This window comes from Notothenia rossii, assembly GCF_949606895.1.
Source record: "Notothenia rossii genome assembly, chromosome: 6".
Lineage (NCBI taxonomy): Eukaryota > Metazoa > Chordata > Actinopteri > Perciformes > Nototheniidae > Notothenia > Notothenia rossii.
In genome coordinates, this window is record NC_136909.1 from 8,698,521 (window position 1) to 8,711,280 (window position 12,760).

The 12,760-nt window shown below is 39.7% G+C and overlaps 1 protein-coding gene across 4 annotated transcripts in view; it reads left to right on the forward strand.

Annotated features, from left to right (window-relative positions):
* The window catches only part of add2 (adducin 2 (beta)), a 28,332-nt gene that overhangs the window by 911 nt on the left and 14,661 nt on the right, over positions 1 to 12,760 (forward strand). For 3 of the 4 annotated variants that reach the window (XM_079686662.1, XM_079686659.1, XM_079686661.1), the window contains exons 2-8: positions 5,676 to 5,873; positions 7,765 to 7,906; positions 8,555 to 8,706; positions 9,862 to 9,942; positions 10,141 to 10,290; positions 11,091 to 11,234; positions 12,009 to 12,107. In XM_079686662.1, coding sequence (XP_079542788.1) covers positions 5,727 to 5,873; positions 7,765 to 7,906; positions 8,555 to 8,706; positions 9,862 to 9,942; positions 10,141 to 10,290; positions 11,091 to 11,234; positions 12,009 to 12,107 — 915 coding nt within the window. In that variant the 5' untranslated portion in view covers positions 5,676 to 5,726. Of the gene's footprint in view, positions 1 to 3,188; positions 3,343 to 5,675; positions 5,874 to 7,764; positions 7,907 to 8,554; positions 8,707 to 9,861; positions 9,943 to 10,140; positions 10,291 to 11,090; positions 11,235 to 12,008; positions 12,108 to 12,760 lie in introns of those variants that run through there. The other variant, XM_079686660.1, reaches the window with a different exon arrangement.

A 12,760-nucleotide genomic window follows, 5' to 3' on the forward strand; every position in this document is an offset into this window, starting at 1 on the left:
AAAAGCACAATATGGAGCCCTGCTTGCACTCACGTGACTCTATGATCGATATAAACCTACCCCCCCCCCCCCTCCGTATACAGATATTAATCTCCCTCAGCACAATGATGATGGGTTCATTTGAGATACAGCTGTCCATAGTCATTAGTGGGTTTAAATATATATATTATTAAACTGTATCAGATCTAATTTCAGGCGCTTAATTTTTTTTTAATAGTGACTCTCATATACCGAGTCTTTTAATTTACTAGGGCTGCAACTAATGAGTATTTGTAACGATCAATCTGCTGATTAATTTCTAGATTGATCATTTAGTTTGTAACATTTCAGAGGATAGTAAACAAACAAAAAAAGGTTCATCCCAGTTTCTCTAAATCTTTAAATGTCTGGTTTTTAGTCATTCGGAAACTCAAATATATTATTTGAGCAAAATGTGTATTTGAGGCTTCACAACTGAATGTCCAATTAGCAAAATATTTTCCAATAATTTTTCGGTTGATCGATTAATAGATAAGTTGACTTATTAATGAAAGCTCTACCAAAATGAGGATACTGTGATAATACAGTGCTTTTCCAAATAAATAATAATGTTTTTTTTTTTTTGTTGAAAATGGACTAGCAACGATAAGTCGACTTAGAAAAACTAATCAGCAACTATTTGGATAATTGATCAATTATTGAAGTAGTTTCTCGTGCAGTAATGTCAGAACATGTTTTTTTCAGCCTCTCAAATTTGAACACTGCTGCTTTTTAAAATGTTCTATCATATTAAGGTAAATATCTTTTGGTTTTTGACGGACAAAACAAGACATTGAAAAACTTCACTTTGGACTTTGAAATATATTTGAAAAAATATCGACATGTTTCACTAGTTTGCGTCATTTCATAGACCAAAACATGTTGCGTCTCAAAACATATTTTTCATTGGATTATTACATGTACAAATAAAGAGGTAAACATGATGAATTGCAGTAAGTTTAGAAAGCAACAACATGTATTAACCTTTATCTTACTCAGTAAGAGATACTGCTTTATTATATTTATTTTATTTATTATAAGGTTAGGAACCACTTAGCAGACATTATAAATTAAACCTGAAAGCAAACCCAAAGAAAAAGCAATCAAAGCTTCTTAGTGATTATCCAGCCGCCTCTCTGCAGCTGGAAGTCAAGGGCACAGAGGTCCTAAAGCCACTTTCTAGAGGCCACGTTTAATGATTTATTGATACAATACCTCCCTGTTGATTATCAATGATTCGACTAATGGCTGCAGCGCTGCTCACTGTTTAATCTAAAGTGTTTACTTTTCAAAAGGATTGTTTTATTTGATCCGTTCTTTATGTATTTTTTGAGTAATCACAAATCAGATCTTCATATCTTTATCCAAATGTGTCGAGATGGGTTTCTAACAGAAATGCATTGCGTTGCATGATCACCTGAACATATCAAATATTCAAATCTGAACAAATTACAGGAATCCTTACAGCATGAGATCAACATCATTGTGTTGCCGAATTGTTTATACAAGTGCCATTGTGTTTCTTTTACAACCAAACCCTCCTTTTTTCTAGTTTTCTCTTGGTCCTCGCTCAGCTTCGGGTTGTGGCTGGCAATCTGCTTTGATTTTTTGATACACTCTGATACGCTCTGAAAAACAGGCTTGGGGCTTAACAGGTTAATGAAGATTAATCCTGGAAAATGAGAACCGTGCAAGTGTTTCCTTTCTCCTGATTTATGGCATTGCACGTCCTGTGATGCGACCACGTGCACACAGTGTGAGTCGTTACAATAAAGTGTTCAGACTTTAAAATGCAGCCATAGAAGAGAGAGTGGCAGGAAATCAGCTCCACTATTCCCTGAGATGTTATGAAACAGAAGGGAGCTGATGATGCAGCATGATCGCAGTGCAGCTGAGGATCAGAGCAGCAGGAAGTGAGGCTGAGGTCTCCCCTCAGCCATTAGGACCCTCCCTAGAGAGAGAGGCTGTCTGTCTGCTGCCTGTCAGCAGCTGGGTCCGAGAGTCAAACACACCGAGGACCAGCCTCCACTGTGAGAGAGTAAACGACTATCTATCTATATCACTTTATAGACCGTCTGCTTCCTGTTATTTTTAAATGAGCAACTCTGTTCTAAGCAAACATGTCGATACATTTCAATGGAGACATAATATCAGAGTTTGTGATTGCTTAAAAGCAAAATACATCATAGAAAAAGGAAAGTAGCATCTATCTGAAAGTATTCAACGAAAAATCAATAGACTAGAAATGATTTGTATCAACAGAAAATAGGCACAAGGTATTTTAATAATTGATTAATTGTTTAAGTAATTTTGCGTGTATAAATGTCAGAAAATGCTCTTTTCAGCGTCTCAAACATGGACATTTCCTGCTTTTCTTATATCATGTTAAAGTCAATATGTTTTGGATTTACAAAACAAGAAGGAGATGGACATGTTTTAGACCCCTACGTTAATCGATTGATTAGGTCAATAGTCTGCAGATGAATCTATAATAAAAGTAATAGTTTATTGCAACACATAACTGCACAGTTACAGTATATGTCAATGTTTGATTGGGGAGTAAGTGCTTTAGCAAATTGCTGACGTCGGCTGATGTAACGTTTAAGTGATGTTGAACTCAGTGAGCCGGATGTTGTTGAGTTTAAGTGCTAACAATTTATCCAGAACCTCCTGTAAAGGTTTAGTCAGCTCTCCGAGTTTCTTGTGTGGTTTGCAATAAGGGACACACACATGGATCTGACGGGTCTCTTGTGCTATCAAGGTGAGCCTCTACAAAGTGAGCCCTGGGTGTTAAAGACATGAGAGGTTTTGACGATGCACGTGATCAGAGATGCACAAATAGTTACAGAAATACATCTTATCAAGTAAGATGTAGCACAGGAGGGTGTGGTGTGTGTGGACCTAATCTGCTCTCTGCAGCTGTGTGTGTGTGTGTGTGTGTGTGTGTGTGTGTGTGTGTGTGTGTGTGTGTGTGTGTGTGTGTGTGTGTGTGTGTGTGTGTGTGTGTGTGTGTGTGTGTGTGTGTGTGTGTGTGTGTGTGTGTGTGTGTGTGTGTGTGTGTGTGTGTGTGTGTGTGTGTGTGTGTGTGTGTGTGTGTGTGTGTGTGTGTGTGTGTGTGTGTGTGTGTCTCATCTGGGAGTGGCCAGCTTCTCTCTAAAGATCCTTACAGTAACTCTTTACTCTTCCTCCAATTACCGAGCTGCATCTCGAGCTCACTTCCTGTTAGTGGTTCTGGCGTTGCTGTCAGCTAATGCTGCATTTTGTAAAAAGCTCTGCACTTCCACTAATCTGTGCCCTGAGGAATACAGCATCCTTCATGTGAGGGTAGGTTTTTATATCTTTATGCTGCCTTTTGAGATTACAGAAGAAGAAAGACGGCTTAATGTGCAGTTTATTTATCCACTCTGTTTTCGTGCTAATGCAAGATAATCAAACTTATCTTACTTTAAATTGTACATATTGTGTGAATATTGATTGAACGGATAATTGTGATTTAATATTTGATGTGCTGGGCTTTAGTGGACTCTTTGAATCATAGTCTTATTGTTAAACAATATTCTGCATACTGCACTTCCTTCATTTACATTTATTAGCATTAACTTTGATAGCAATTACTTTTTGAATTGATCTGAATCATGGCCGCTGCTTTAGGAGCTAATGGCTAGGAAAATAAGACTTTGTAATGTCTTATAACCTATTATTTTGTATTAATAATCATGTCTATACTTCTATTTAATCTAATCTGTTTGCTTGGTTAATTTCAAATTAGGTAAGAATAGGGCGTTGTAAAAAATATCAAATTTAGTTTATCTTGCGATATGGTTCACGATATTGGAAATACATTTTTATAGCAACACATTCATTTGCCCTTTGTCTGTAAAATACACATTTCAGGCTGGGACTTTTTTGCCACACCACACTCTGGATACAATTGAGTCAAATATGTGTCTTTAATACATATTACATATTGCGTCTCCTCAGACTAGTCCATATTGCCATATCACTAACATTTCAGATTCTTTTTTCAGTCCTCCTAGTCATAAACAGATGATATTCAAAGTACAAACTGTCCATGGTGGAGCAACTGAGAGCTCAACACTTGCAGCCTGTTGTTGTTTCTGTAGTTTCATCACAAGGTTTGTGACCTCAGGCTCTTCCTGTCTGAAGCTACTGCCAATAATTGTGGCCGAGCACAATCTTTTATGTTTTTCTTGGTTATAATTGGTCATAAGGTGCCTTCATGCCGATCTCCAGACTGTTCTCCAGCTGAATGAAGTGGATTTGTTCTGTTTTCTTAAAGGACTGCATGTCATCTGTAACACCAACTTGGAACAGAATCCAAACTCTGGCAACTAGCTGTTATATAAATGCTATATATATATTTTAAGTCAACTAAGAATAACTTGAAAGACAGTGATATTGCACTGAGGTTTTCCTTTAATGGTGAAAGAGTCAGTAAAAAATTACCCTACTGTAACTATCATTCCTTTTTTTTTTTATGCTTTTTTTCTTCAGTTCAATGTTACAATACTTCCAGAAATAATGCTATAAGTAATTTACTTTCCCTCAACTTTAATGAACAATTTGTTGTTTTTAAGCTGTTTGCTCAAGGCAGTAGAAAGGCAGCACTGAGTACACTTTAATATCTGTTATATTAATTGCAAGCAAAATCATTATTGGGATTTAAACTTCATTATTTTGGATTTGTATATATTGTACCACCCTAATTGTTTCTTAAAGAAGTGCATTTTCCGAGCAAACAGCTTACAGCATTTGTCCATGGCAAAAAACCTAGAATAATCTGTCAGGTTTTAAAAAGATCTATTTCTACCTGCAGGGCAAACTTTTGATTTCCCCGAATGGAAATGAGAGTGATTACACAAACATTGTCGACAAAAGATTATTGAGAACAGAAACAGAGACTCACACACCTCCCTCGTAGAAGTCAGACATGAGATCTCTGCAGAATACAGAGAGCTTGTCCTGGAAGCGAGAGGCTTGGTCAGCATTATGTGAACTTGTTTCTTAAGTGCTCGATTGTGATGGACATTCATTTAAAGGTCACCTATTACGCAAAATCCACTTTCTCATGTCTCTTCTACATCAACATGTGTCCCCTCTTCTTCATGTCTCTTCTACATCAACATGTGTCCCTTCTGTGGAAAGAGACTCTGAAAGTTTCAGAAAAAAAGATTCTCTCACTTTTTGTCCTGATCCATTTCTATAAAGACCTGTCTGAAAATGAGCTGATCAGATTTTGGACACTTTATGATGTCATAACGATGTTTTGGCTTGTGCAACCATTAGCCAATCAGCAACCAAGGTAACCCCCCCCCCCCATCTTATCACCTGAATCTCCTCCTAGAGCACCATTGTGTTCTTTTTAACCAAAGGGGCGTGGGGAGGGGCTCCTTATTTTCATCTAAAGTAACAGACAGAGAATCAGCACTTTTGAAACAGGGCTGAAACAGAGGGGATTATGGGTAATGCTGCAATGATCTGTTTGGTATTTCAGCCAATCAGAGACATGTTCTGTATATATCTGAGACCTGTAATGTATTGATGAAAAACAGTATAATAGGGGACCTTTAAATATCAAATTCCCACAGTCCAGCTTCAAGCAACATTTGTATAACAGTGACACCCTTTATTTGCAGGTATCCCCTCTGACCTCTGGTTGTAAGACATCCACTGCAGAACAGTAGAAGATGAGTAAGTCCCCGACCCCCAGTGGCACCCCGGTGCAGCTCAGCCCCAGCGATGGGGTCCCGGAGAGCCTCCCGTCTCCACAGCACTCCACCCCGGGCTCCGGACCCCCGCAGAAGAAACGCATCTCCAGCCTCCTCCAGAGTCCGGTGAGAAGGCTGTGTGTCTGCGTGATTTATTGCCTCAGTCTTTCCCCTTCTCTAATGTCCTCACATCACAATAAATCTGCTCTGAGACGCAGGCAGGGCTGGATCCTCTCTGAGTGCATGACTCTGTGTTTCTGCTGCTAATGAAGCGAGGTGGAGAGGCTGAGCATTAAGTGAGAGCATTCATTTAGGATGTTTACTTACCCCTTACTAGAGGTGGGACGTAGTGGAGTACAAATACTTTGTTACTGACGACTTTTTACTTTTACTTCTTACATGTTTATCACAAATACCTGTACTTTCTACTTCTTACATGTTGAACCCAAATACCTGTACTTTCTACTTCTTACATGTTGAACCCAAAGACCTGTACTTTCTACTTCTTACATGTTGAACCCAAATACCTGTACTTTCTACTTCTTACATGTTGAACCCAAATACCTTCACTTTCTACTTCTTACATGTTGAACACACATACCTGTACTTTCTACTTCTCACATTTTCAACACAAATACCTGTACTTTCTACTTCTTACATTTTCCAAACAGGCTGGTTCCTTTAGTCTGAATGTGTGTTTGGTGGCGTGATCATTATTATTTAGAGTCATTGCGTGCCTATTGATTTGAACACGATCCGTGTATCCTTCATTTCCTGGTCTTCTCTAAAGAAGAGGGACCAATGAAAACGTTGTCATGTTGCCGTTGTTCACCATGGAAACATTCATTAGCTAACAATGACATTATTGTTCTATTAATATAAAGGGAGGTCAGGTACTCTTTAAAACAGCTGCTAGTTATGGGTACTTTTTACTGAAGTACATTTGAAAGCCTCTTTACTTTGACTTGAGTTTAGAATTTTAGTCAGTACTTCTACTTTTACCAGAGTATTTTTAAACACGAGTATCTGTACTTCTACTTGAGTAAAGGATGTGTGTACTTTTGCCATCTCTCCCCTTACTGCTGTAGTGAAGGGACCGTGTTCAAAAGACCATTTTCTTTTTTCTTTCCCTCACATACGGTTTGTCTATTTTTTATTAAATGTTTAAACAAAAACAGATTAAGGAGAGAATATGATAAATCAACTCCAGATGCAGCAATAGTCATCTGACCAAGGTGAACTAAATAATATATACATGATGAATCTGAATTCTATCATAAATTGGAGGCAGATTGTTTATTTTATTAGTATAAGTAACTCCTTCCCTGTATACGTTTAGTTGTTGTGCTGTTGTAAAATTGCAGAGATGCCAGCAAAGAAGTCCTTAAGAACAAGGCCTTCAGAAGCGATGAAAGGAAGTGCTGCTAGATAAACTTTACAAAAGTTAACATGTGTTTTTCCAGAGTTCAGTACTGGCGTTAAAGGAATATTAAAAGGCATCAAAGAGCAGTATTTAGTAAGTGGTATCAACATCTTCCTCTAATTGGGATCATTGGACCGGTAGATTTTCTAGAATTATACAAACATATGATATTCATGCAATTTTGTATCTTACTTAAATAATAATGTATAATTGTGGACTTCTGTCACTTGTTTAATGTTCTATTAACTAGGAGAAAAACGAAAATAAGAAACATTAGTGAATTGCAGAAATCAATGGTGACTAACAACAAAAAAGTAATTGTAGACACAAACAAAATGGGTTTAATTGAGTATAACTATGAAAAAGTGTTAACTTTGCATACCCTACAATATATGTGATACTATACTAATCTCTGTGTGTGTGTGTGTGTGTGTGTGTGTGTGTGTGTGTGTGTGTGTGTGTGTGTGTGTGTGTGTGTGTGTGTGTGTGTGTGTGTGTGTGTGTGTGTGTGTGTGTGTGTGTGTGTGTGTGTGTGTGTGTGTGTGTGTGTGTGTGTGTGTGTGTGTGTGTGTGTGTGTGTGTGTGTGTGTGTAGTCGTTCAGGGAGGAGCTGGACGTGCTGATCCAGGAGCAGATGAAGAAGGGGGGCAGCTCCTCGAACCTCTGGGCTCTCAGGCAGCTCGCTGACTTCATGTCGTCTCACGGCTCTCCGGCCGCGTTGCCCGTCTCCCCTTCCAGTACGTGCACTTTAAAGAATATTTAATACAGCTTTAAAATACTGACTGTCAGCATGATTAGTTAGACAATGAAATATTGATATTTTAATGAAAAGCCATTCAATGCATTCCACACTCTGTAAAACGATCTGCTTTGATATAGCTTATCTGCAGCATATGTGTGTATGTAGTAGATGTGTATGATTATAGGTATTTGCTGCGTATATGTAAATGTATTACATGCATATATATTCATTTAACAATGTTCCTGGTAAATAATCGTGTGTATGAGGCTCACTGGCAGTGAATGTAGGGGATTACTTTAGTCGTTGTCATTGTTTGTTTGTGTTCTTTGTCATTCTTTTTTCCCTTTATACATACAAATCAGTACAGACCATTGTCTCATTTGTATGCATATATGTTGCTTTCCACTTCTAAATGGCAAACATTACTTATGCATTGTCGAAACGCAATAACAAATATTTTTGATCTGAAAAGCCATTTTAAGTATGGCTATAGTCTACACAGATCATTTCAATTGTGATTATAAAGATGTGATTTTAGCCCCACTGCAGACCACCGTCACCCCTCTCTCCTTCTCTTCCTCACTCCCTCCTTCTCTCCCTCACTCTCTCCTTCTCTCCCTCACTCTCTCCTTCTCTCCCTCAGACATGATGATGGTGACCCCCATCAACGACCTTCAGATCTGGGAGCCCGGCAGCCTGGTGAAGGGCGAGCGCTTGATGCGCTGCAAGCTGGCGAGCGTCCATCGCCTGTTCGATCTGTACGGCTGGGCCCAGATCAGCCGCACGTGTCTCACTGTCAGTACCACTTCCTTCTCACATTTCATTCCTGATCTTTTTCTCATTTTCATTTCATTAAAGGTGGGGTAGGGTAAGTTTGAGAAACCGGCTTGAGATACACTCTTTGTTATATTCCATGGAATGCTCTTAACATCCCGATAGCAATGAATATCTGAAGTGCTTTGACCAAAAATCCATAACAAAACTTCATCTGTGGAAGAAGCCGTAGAACCGTAAAAAGCACGACCAATCATTTGAGCCGGCCCGGCTAAAATAACTGGATGGCCTACCTGCCTGTCAGCCTTCCATCTGTGCACAAACTTATCTCGTGCCCTCATTGGTCATGTGCGCGTTCGTGTGTGTTGGAGGAGGGGCTCTGTAAGGAAGTGGCAGATTTCTTCCAGCTGTGTATTTTCAAATTCTAGCGCACTCAAGCTGGTTTCTCCAAAATGACCCCACCTTTAATTGTGCAGCTTTTTAGTCACGTGTTCAGAATACATATTTGTTCTGGCTGTTTGTGGTCAGAGCTAAACATGAAAAATCTGCTTTGGTCCGAAGTTTTCTCTGGAAGTTTCTCTCATAGCTGGGACTATCTGAGTTGATCGTGGTGCAGTCGATGCTGAAAGAGATATAATGGACTTTGTTGATATAGCTGGCAGCAGTCTTAAAGGAGTGATGACTATCCAAAGGCTTCAGATAGGGGGCCGCATTCCTCATAATCTATCTTATAATAGTGTCTTGTGATCTTCATAGGCGGCGCGGGCATACAAATTTACATTACACCTCACTTAGCTCAGTTTTAAAGAGGCTATATCAGCAACAAACAGCCACATCAAAACAATATTTTATCTTAACATCGTTATTGTGAACTGAAAATACATTTTGCTGAATAGCCAAAAAGAAATGTTGCGAGAACAGCATACAAAATGTTCCTTATTCGGTGAGCGCGGTGTCCAGTAGTGGGGAGCCACTCAGATGTTAACTCCTGTTTTGCTTATTTTTAATATAACTTTTATATATTTTCTGTAAACATGGTTTCTTGCAAAAGAGTTGGTTATATCTGTTTATGTGCTTTTTGTATTTCAAGTGCAATTTAGGCCAAATTAGAGAGAAATATTTTGACCTTAACACAGTTTTTTCTTAGGTTTTGATATCTTCTCTTCCTCCTGACAGCTGCGTGTTAGTAAAGAACAGGAACACTTCCTGGTGCTGCCACACGGCCTGGCCTACAGCGAGGTGACCGGATCCAATCTGGTGAGTCACACACACACTTTCAAATGTAGGAAATGTGTCAAATTAATGTTATGTTTTTCACTGAAGTCATGGTTAACGCCTCGTGAACATATATCTCTGTTTGAGAGCCTGACTCCTGAATCTGAATCTGTTTAATAGTATTTAAGTGAATCTTTTGGTTGGCTTTTTTCACATGCATTTCAAACGGCTTGCTTCCAGGTGAAGGTGAATATCGTGGGTGAGGTGGTGGAGAAGGGGAGCACCAACCTGGGCGTGGACACGGAGGAGTTCAGCCTTCACTCGGCCATCTACTCCGCCCGGCCTGACGTTCGCTGTCTGCTCCACCTCCACACGCCGGCCACCGCTGCTGTGAGTCACTACAAAGAGTTAGCATTAACTTTAGCTCTGTTTTACCTGTAGGAGACACCATTATACTTCTGATGCTCACGTCCAGATTCAATTAGCTTCAATTAGGTTAACTGCCATAAAACTAAATGTTACAAGATTACATTTCAACACATCATGGTAACTGAATAGAGCTTGAATGCATCTGCTAACAGCTGTGTTTTATAATGTATGACTATAAGCAGTGGTGTAGTGGGGATTTTTTTTTGGGTGGACGGGGGGGGGAGACACTATGGACGCGCTCCTGAACTGTCAACACACACACACACACACACACACACACACACACACACACACACACACACACACACACACACACACACACACACACACACACACACGCTTCAAATCAAGTTGGATAAATGCTTGAGCTACGTTTTTATTAGAATTACTGTGAAATCTACCTATTATGTTTTTGTCATTATACCCCCGCGTCCAACGCCCACTACACCACTGACTATAAGGGAATATACTGTAGGGTTCTTCCTTGAATTGATCATTACAGTAGAATAAGCCTACCATCCAAACTACATATTACTGATGGCGTCGGCTAGGTGGCAGAATCTTGCAAGCAGCTACCGATGTGTATATCTTATCTTATTATAAAGTTGGATGTTATTTCATATTAGCATCGTAACATTTGCAGCGTCTCCTTGTTCTGTTCGGTCTGATAACATGATATCATTGTCCAGCAGGGATTTGCTTGTAAAGCACTTTGTGACACTGTGAACATGAGCTTGTTTTTATGACCTTTTCTAAACCAGGTTTCCTCGATGAAGTCCGGCCTGCTGCCACTGTCCCATGAGGCTCTGCTGGTCGGCGAAGTGGCGTATTACGACTACAACGGGGTGATGGAGGAGGAGGAGGACAGGGTGGAGCTGCAGAAGAGCCTCGGTCCGACCTGTAAGGTGAGCGCAACACAAGAGCAAAGACATTTAATCTGAAACACGTGGATCGTTGCCTCAGGTTCCCATGTGGGTTGTTCATCTTCATACATGAATGAAGCTCAGACTCAAGGTGATGTGATCTCCTCACCGGATTAATTATTGAAGCTGCTGCTGCTTGGAGACTAAATTAGGAGTCGGACTTAGTGTGTCTTATAATACCACGGTTGCATTTCTCCATTACATACAGCTGTTGTATAATCGAATACATGACGGGATGTACCTCATAGTTTGAAGCTCCATTAATAAAGTTCTCATTCAAAGTTAAAATTGTAATGTTGCGCAGCTTTTTTTTTGGTTCGAGACCTGCATAGAACTATTAAGTTATTCACCAACTATATGTTAATGTATTTCAAGAAATTTTTTAGAAAACAAATTCTCTCATTACATCTTTTTTAATTAAATTCTTACTTTTTTTCCCCTAAATGACAGTAAAAAAAAAGAACAAATATAGAAGGTGCCATTTTTGCTTTGGGAAATACTTAAGCGCCATTTTTTAACCTTTTTATGACCGACACATAATAAACATTGTATTATTTGTTTAGCATGTCATGCACCATAACAGATTTCAGCTAGTCCATATGTAGTCTTTGGAAGTCAAAACTAAATTGAAGATTTTTCTTTTTTGTGTTATGACCTCACGACAGACATTCAGCTCAATTTAACAAAACCTTTATTTGATCTTCAAACAATAAATACAATACTACAAAAATAATACTACATTTCTGTCATGTGTAGGTTCTGGTGCTGAGGAACCACGGCATCGTGGCTCTGGGGGAGTCTGTGGAGGAGGCCTTCTACACCATCTTCCACATCCAGGCTGCCTGCCAGATCCAGGTACACACACACACACACACACACACACACGCACACGCACACACACGCACACGCACACGCACACACTGCACTGACTAACAGCTGACGTAGAGAGCTGCCACTGCATGTAAGTGGGTGTGTGTGAGAGGGAAAGTGAGCTGGCATGTGATGATATTGTAGATGCATCATTTCTGCACCTCAGAATTTGCCCTTCTCTCGGTTCTCTTTCCCTGTAACGCAGCCAGCAGCTCTGCAGTCCCGTACAGAGAGCAGAGTCCCGTGCCAAAAACACACTGCAGTAATCCTACAGGAGCAGCAGTGTGGCTGTAAGGTCGTTGGGCCTCATTCACCAATATTGCACTTAAATTCAATCTTAAGAAAGGTCCTAAGAAGTCTACGTCAGATTTATGACGTGTTCTTAAAGCGCAGAATTGTTCCAAACTGTATTCAGGGTGGCCTTGGCTCAGTGGACAGTGTGCTGGACTTCGAATCAGGGGATAGTAAGTTTGAGTCATGCTGCAGCCAGCATGTCGTTGTGTCCCTGAGACACTTCACCCCAAATTGCTCCCATGGGGATTGTCCACAGTGCTGAATGTATGTAAGTCGCTTTGGATAAAAGCATCTAACAAATGACATGTAATGTAATGTAATGTATTCATGTTTGGAAAATCTCA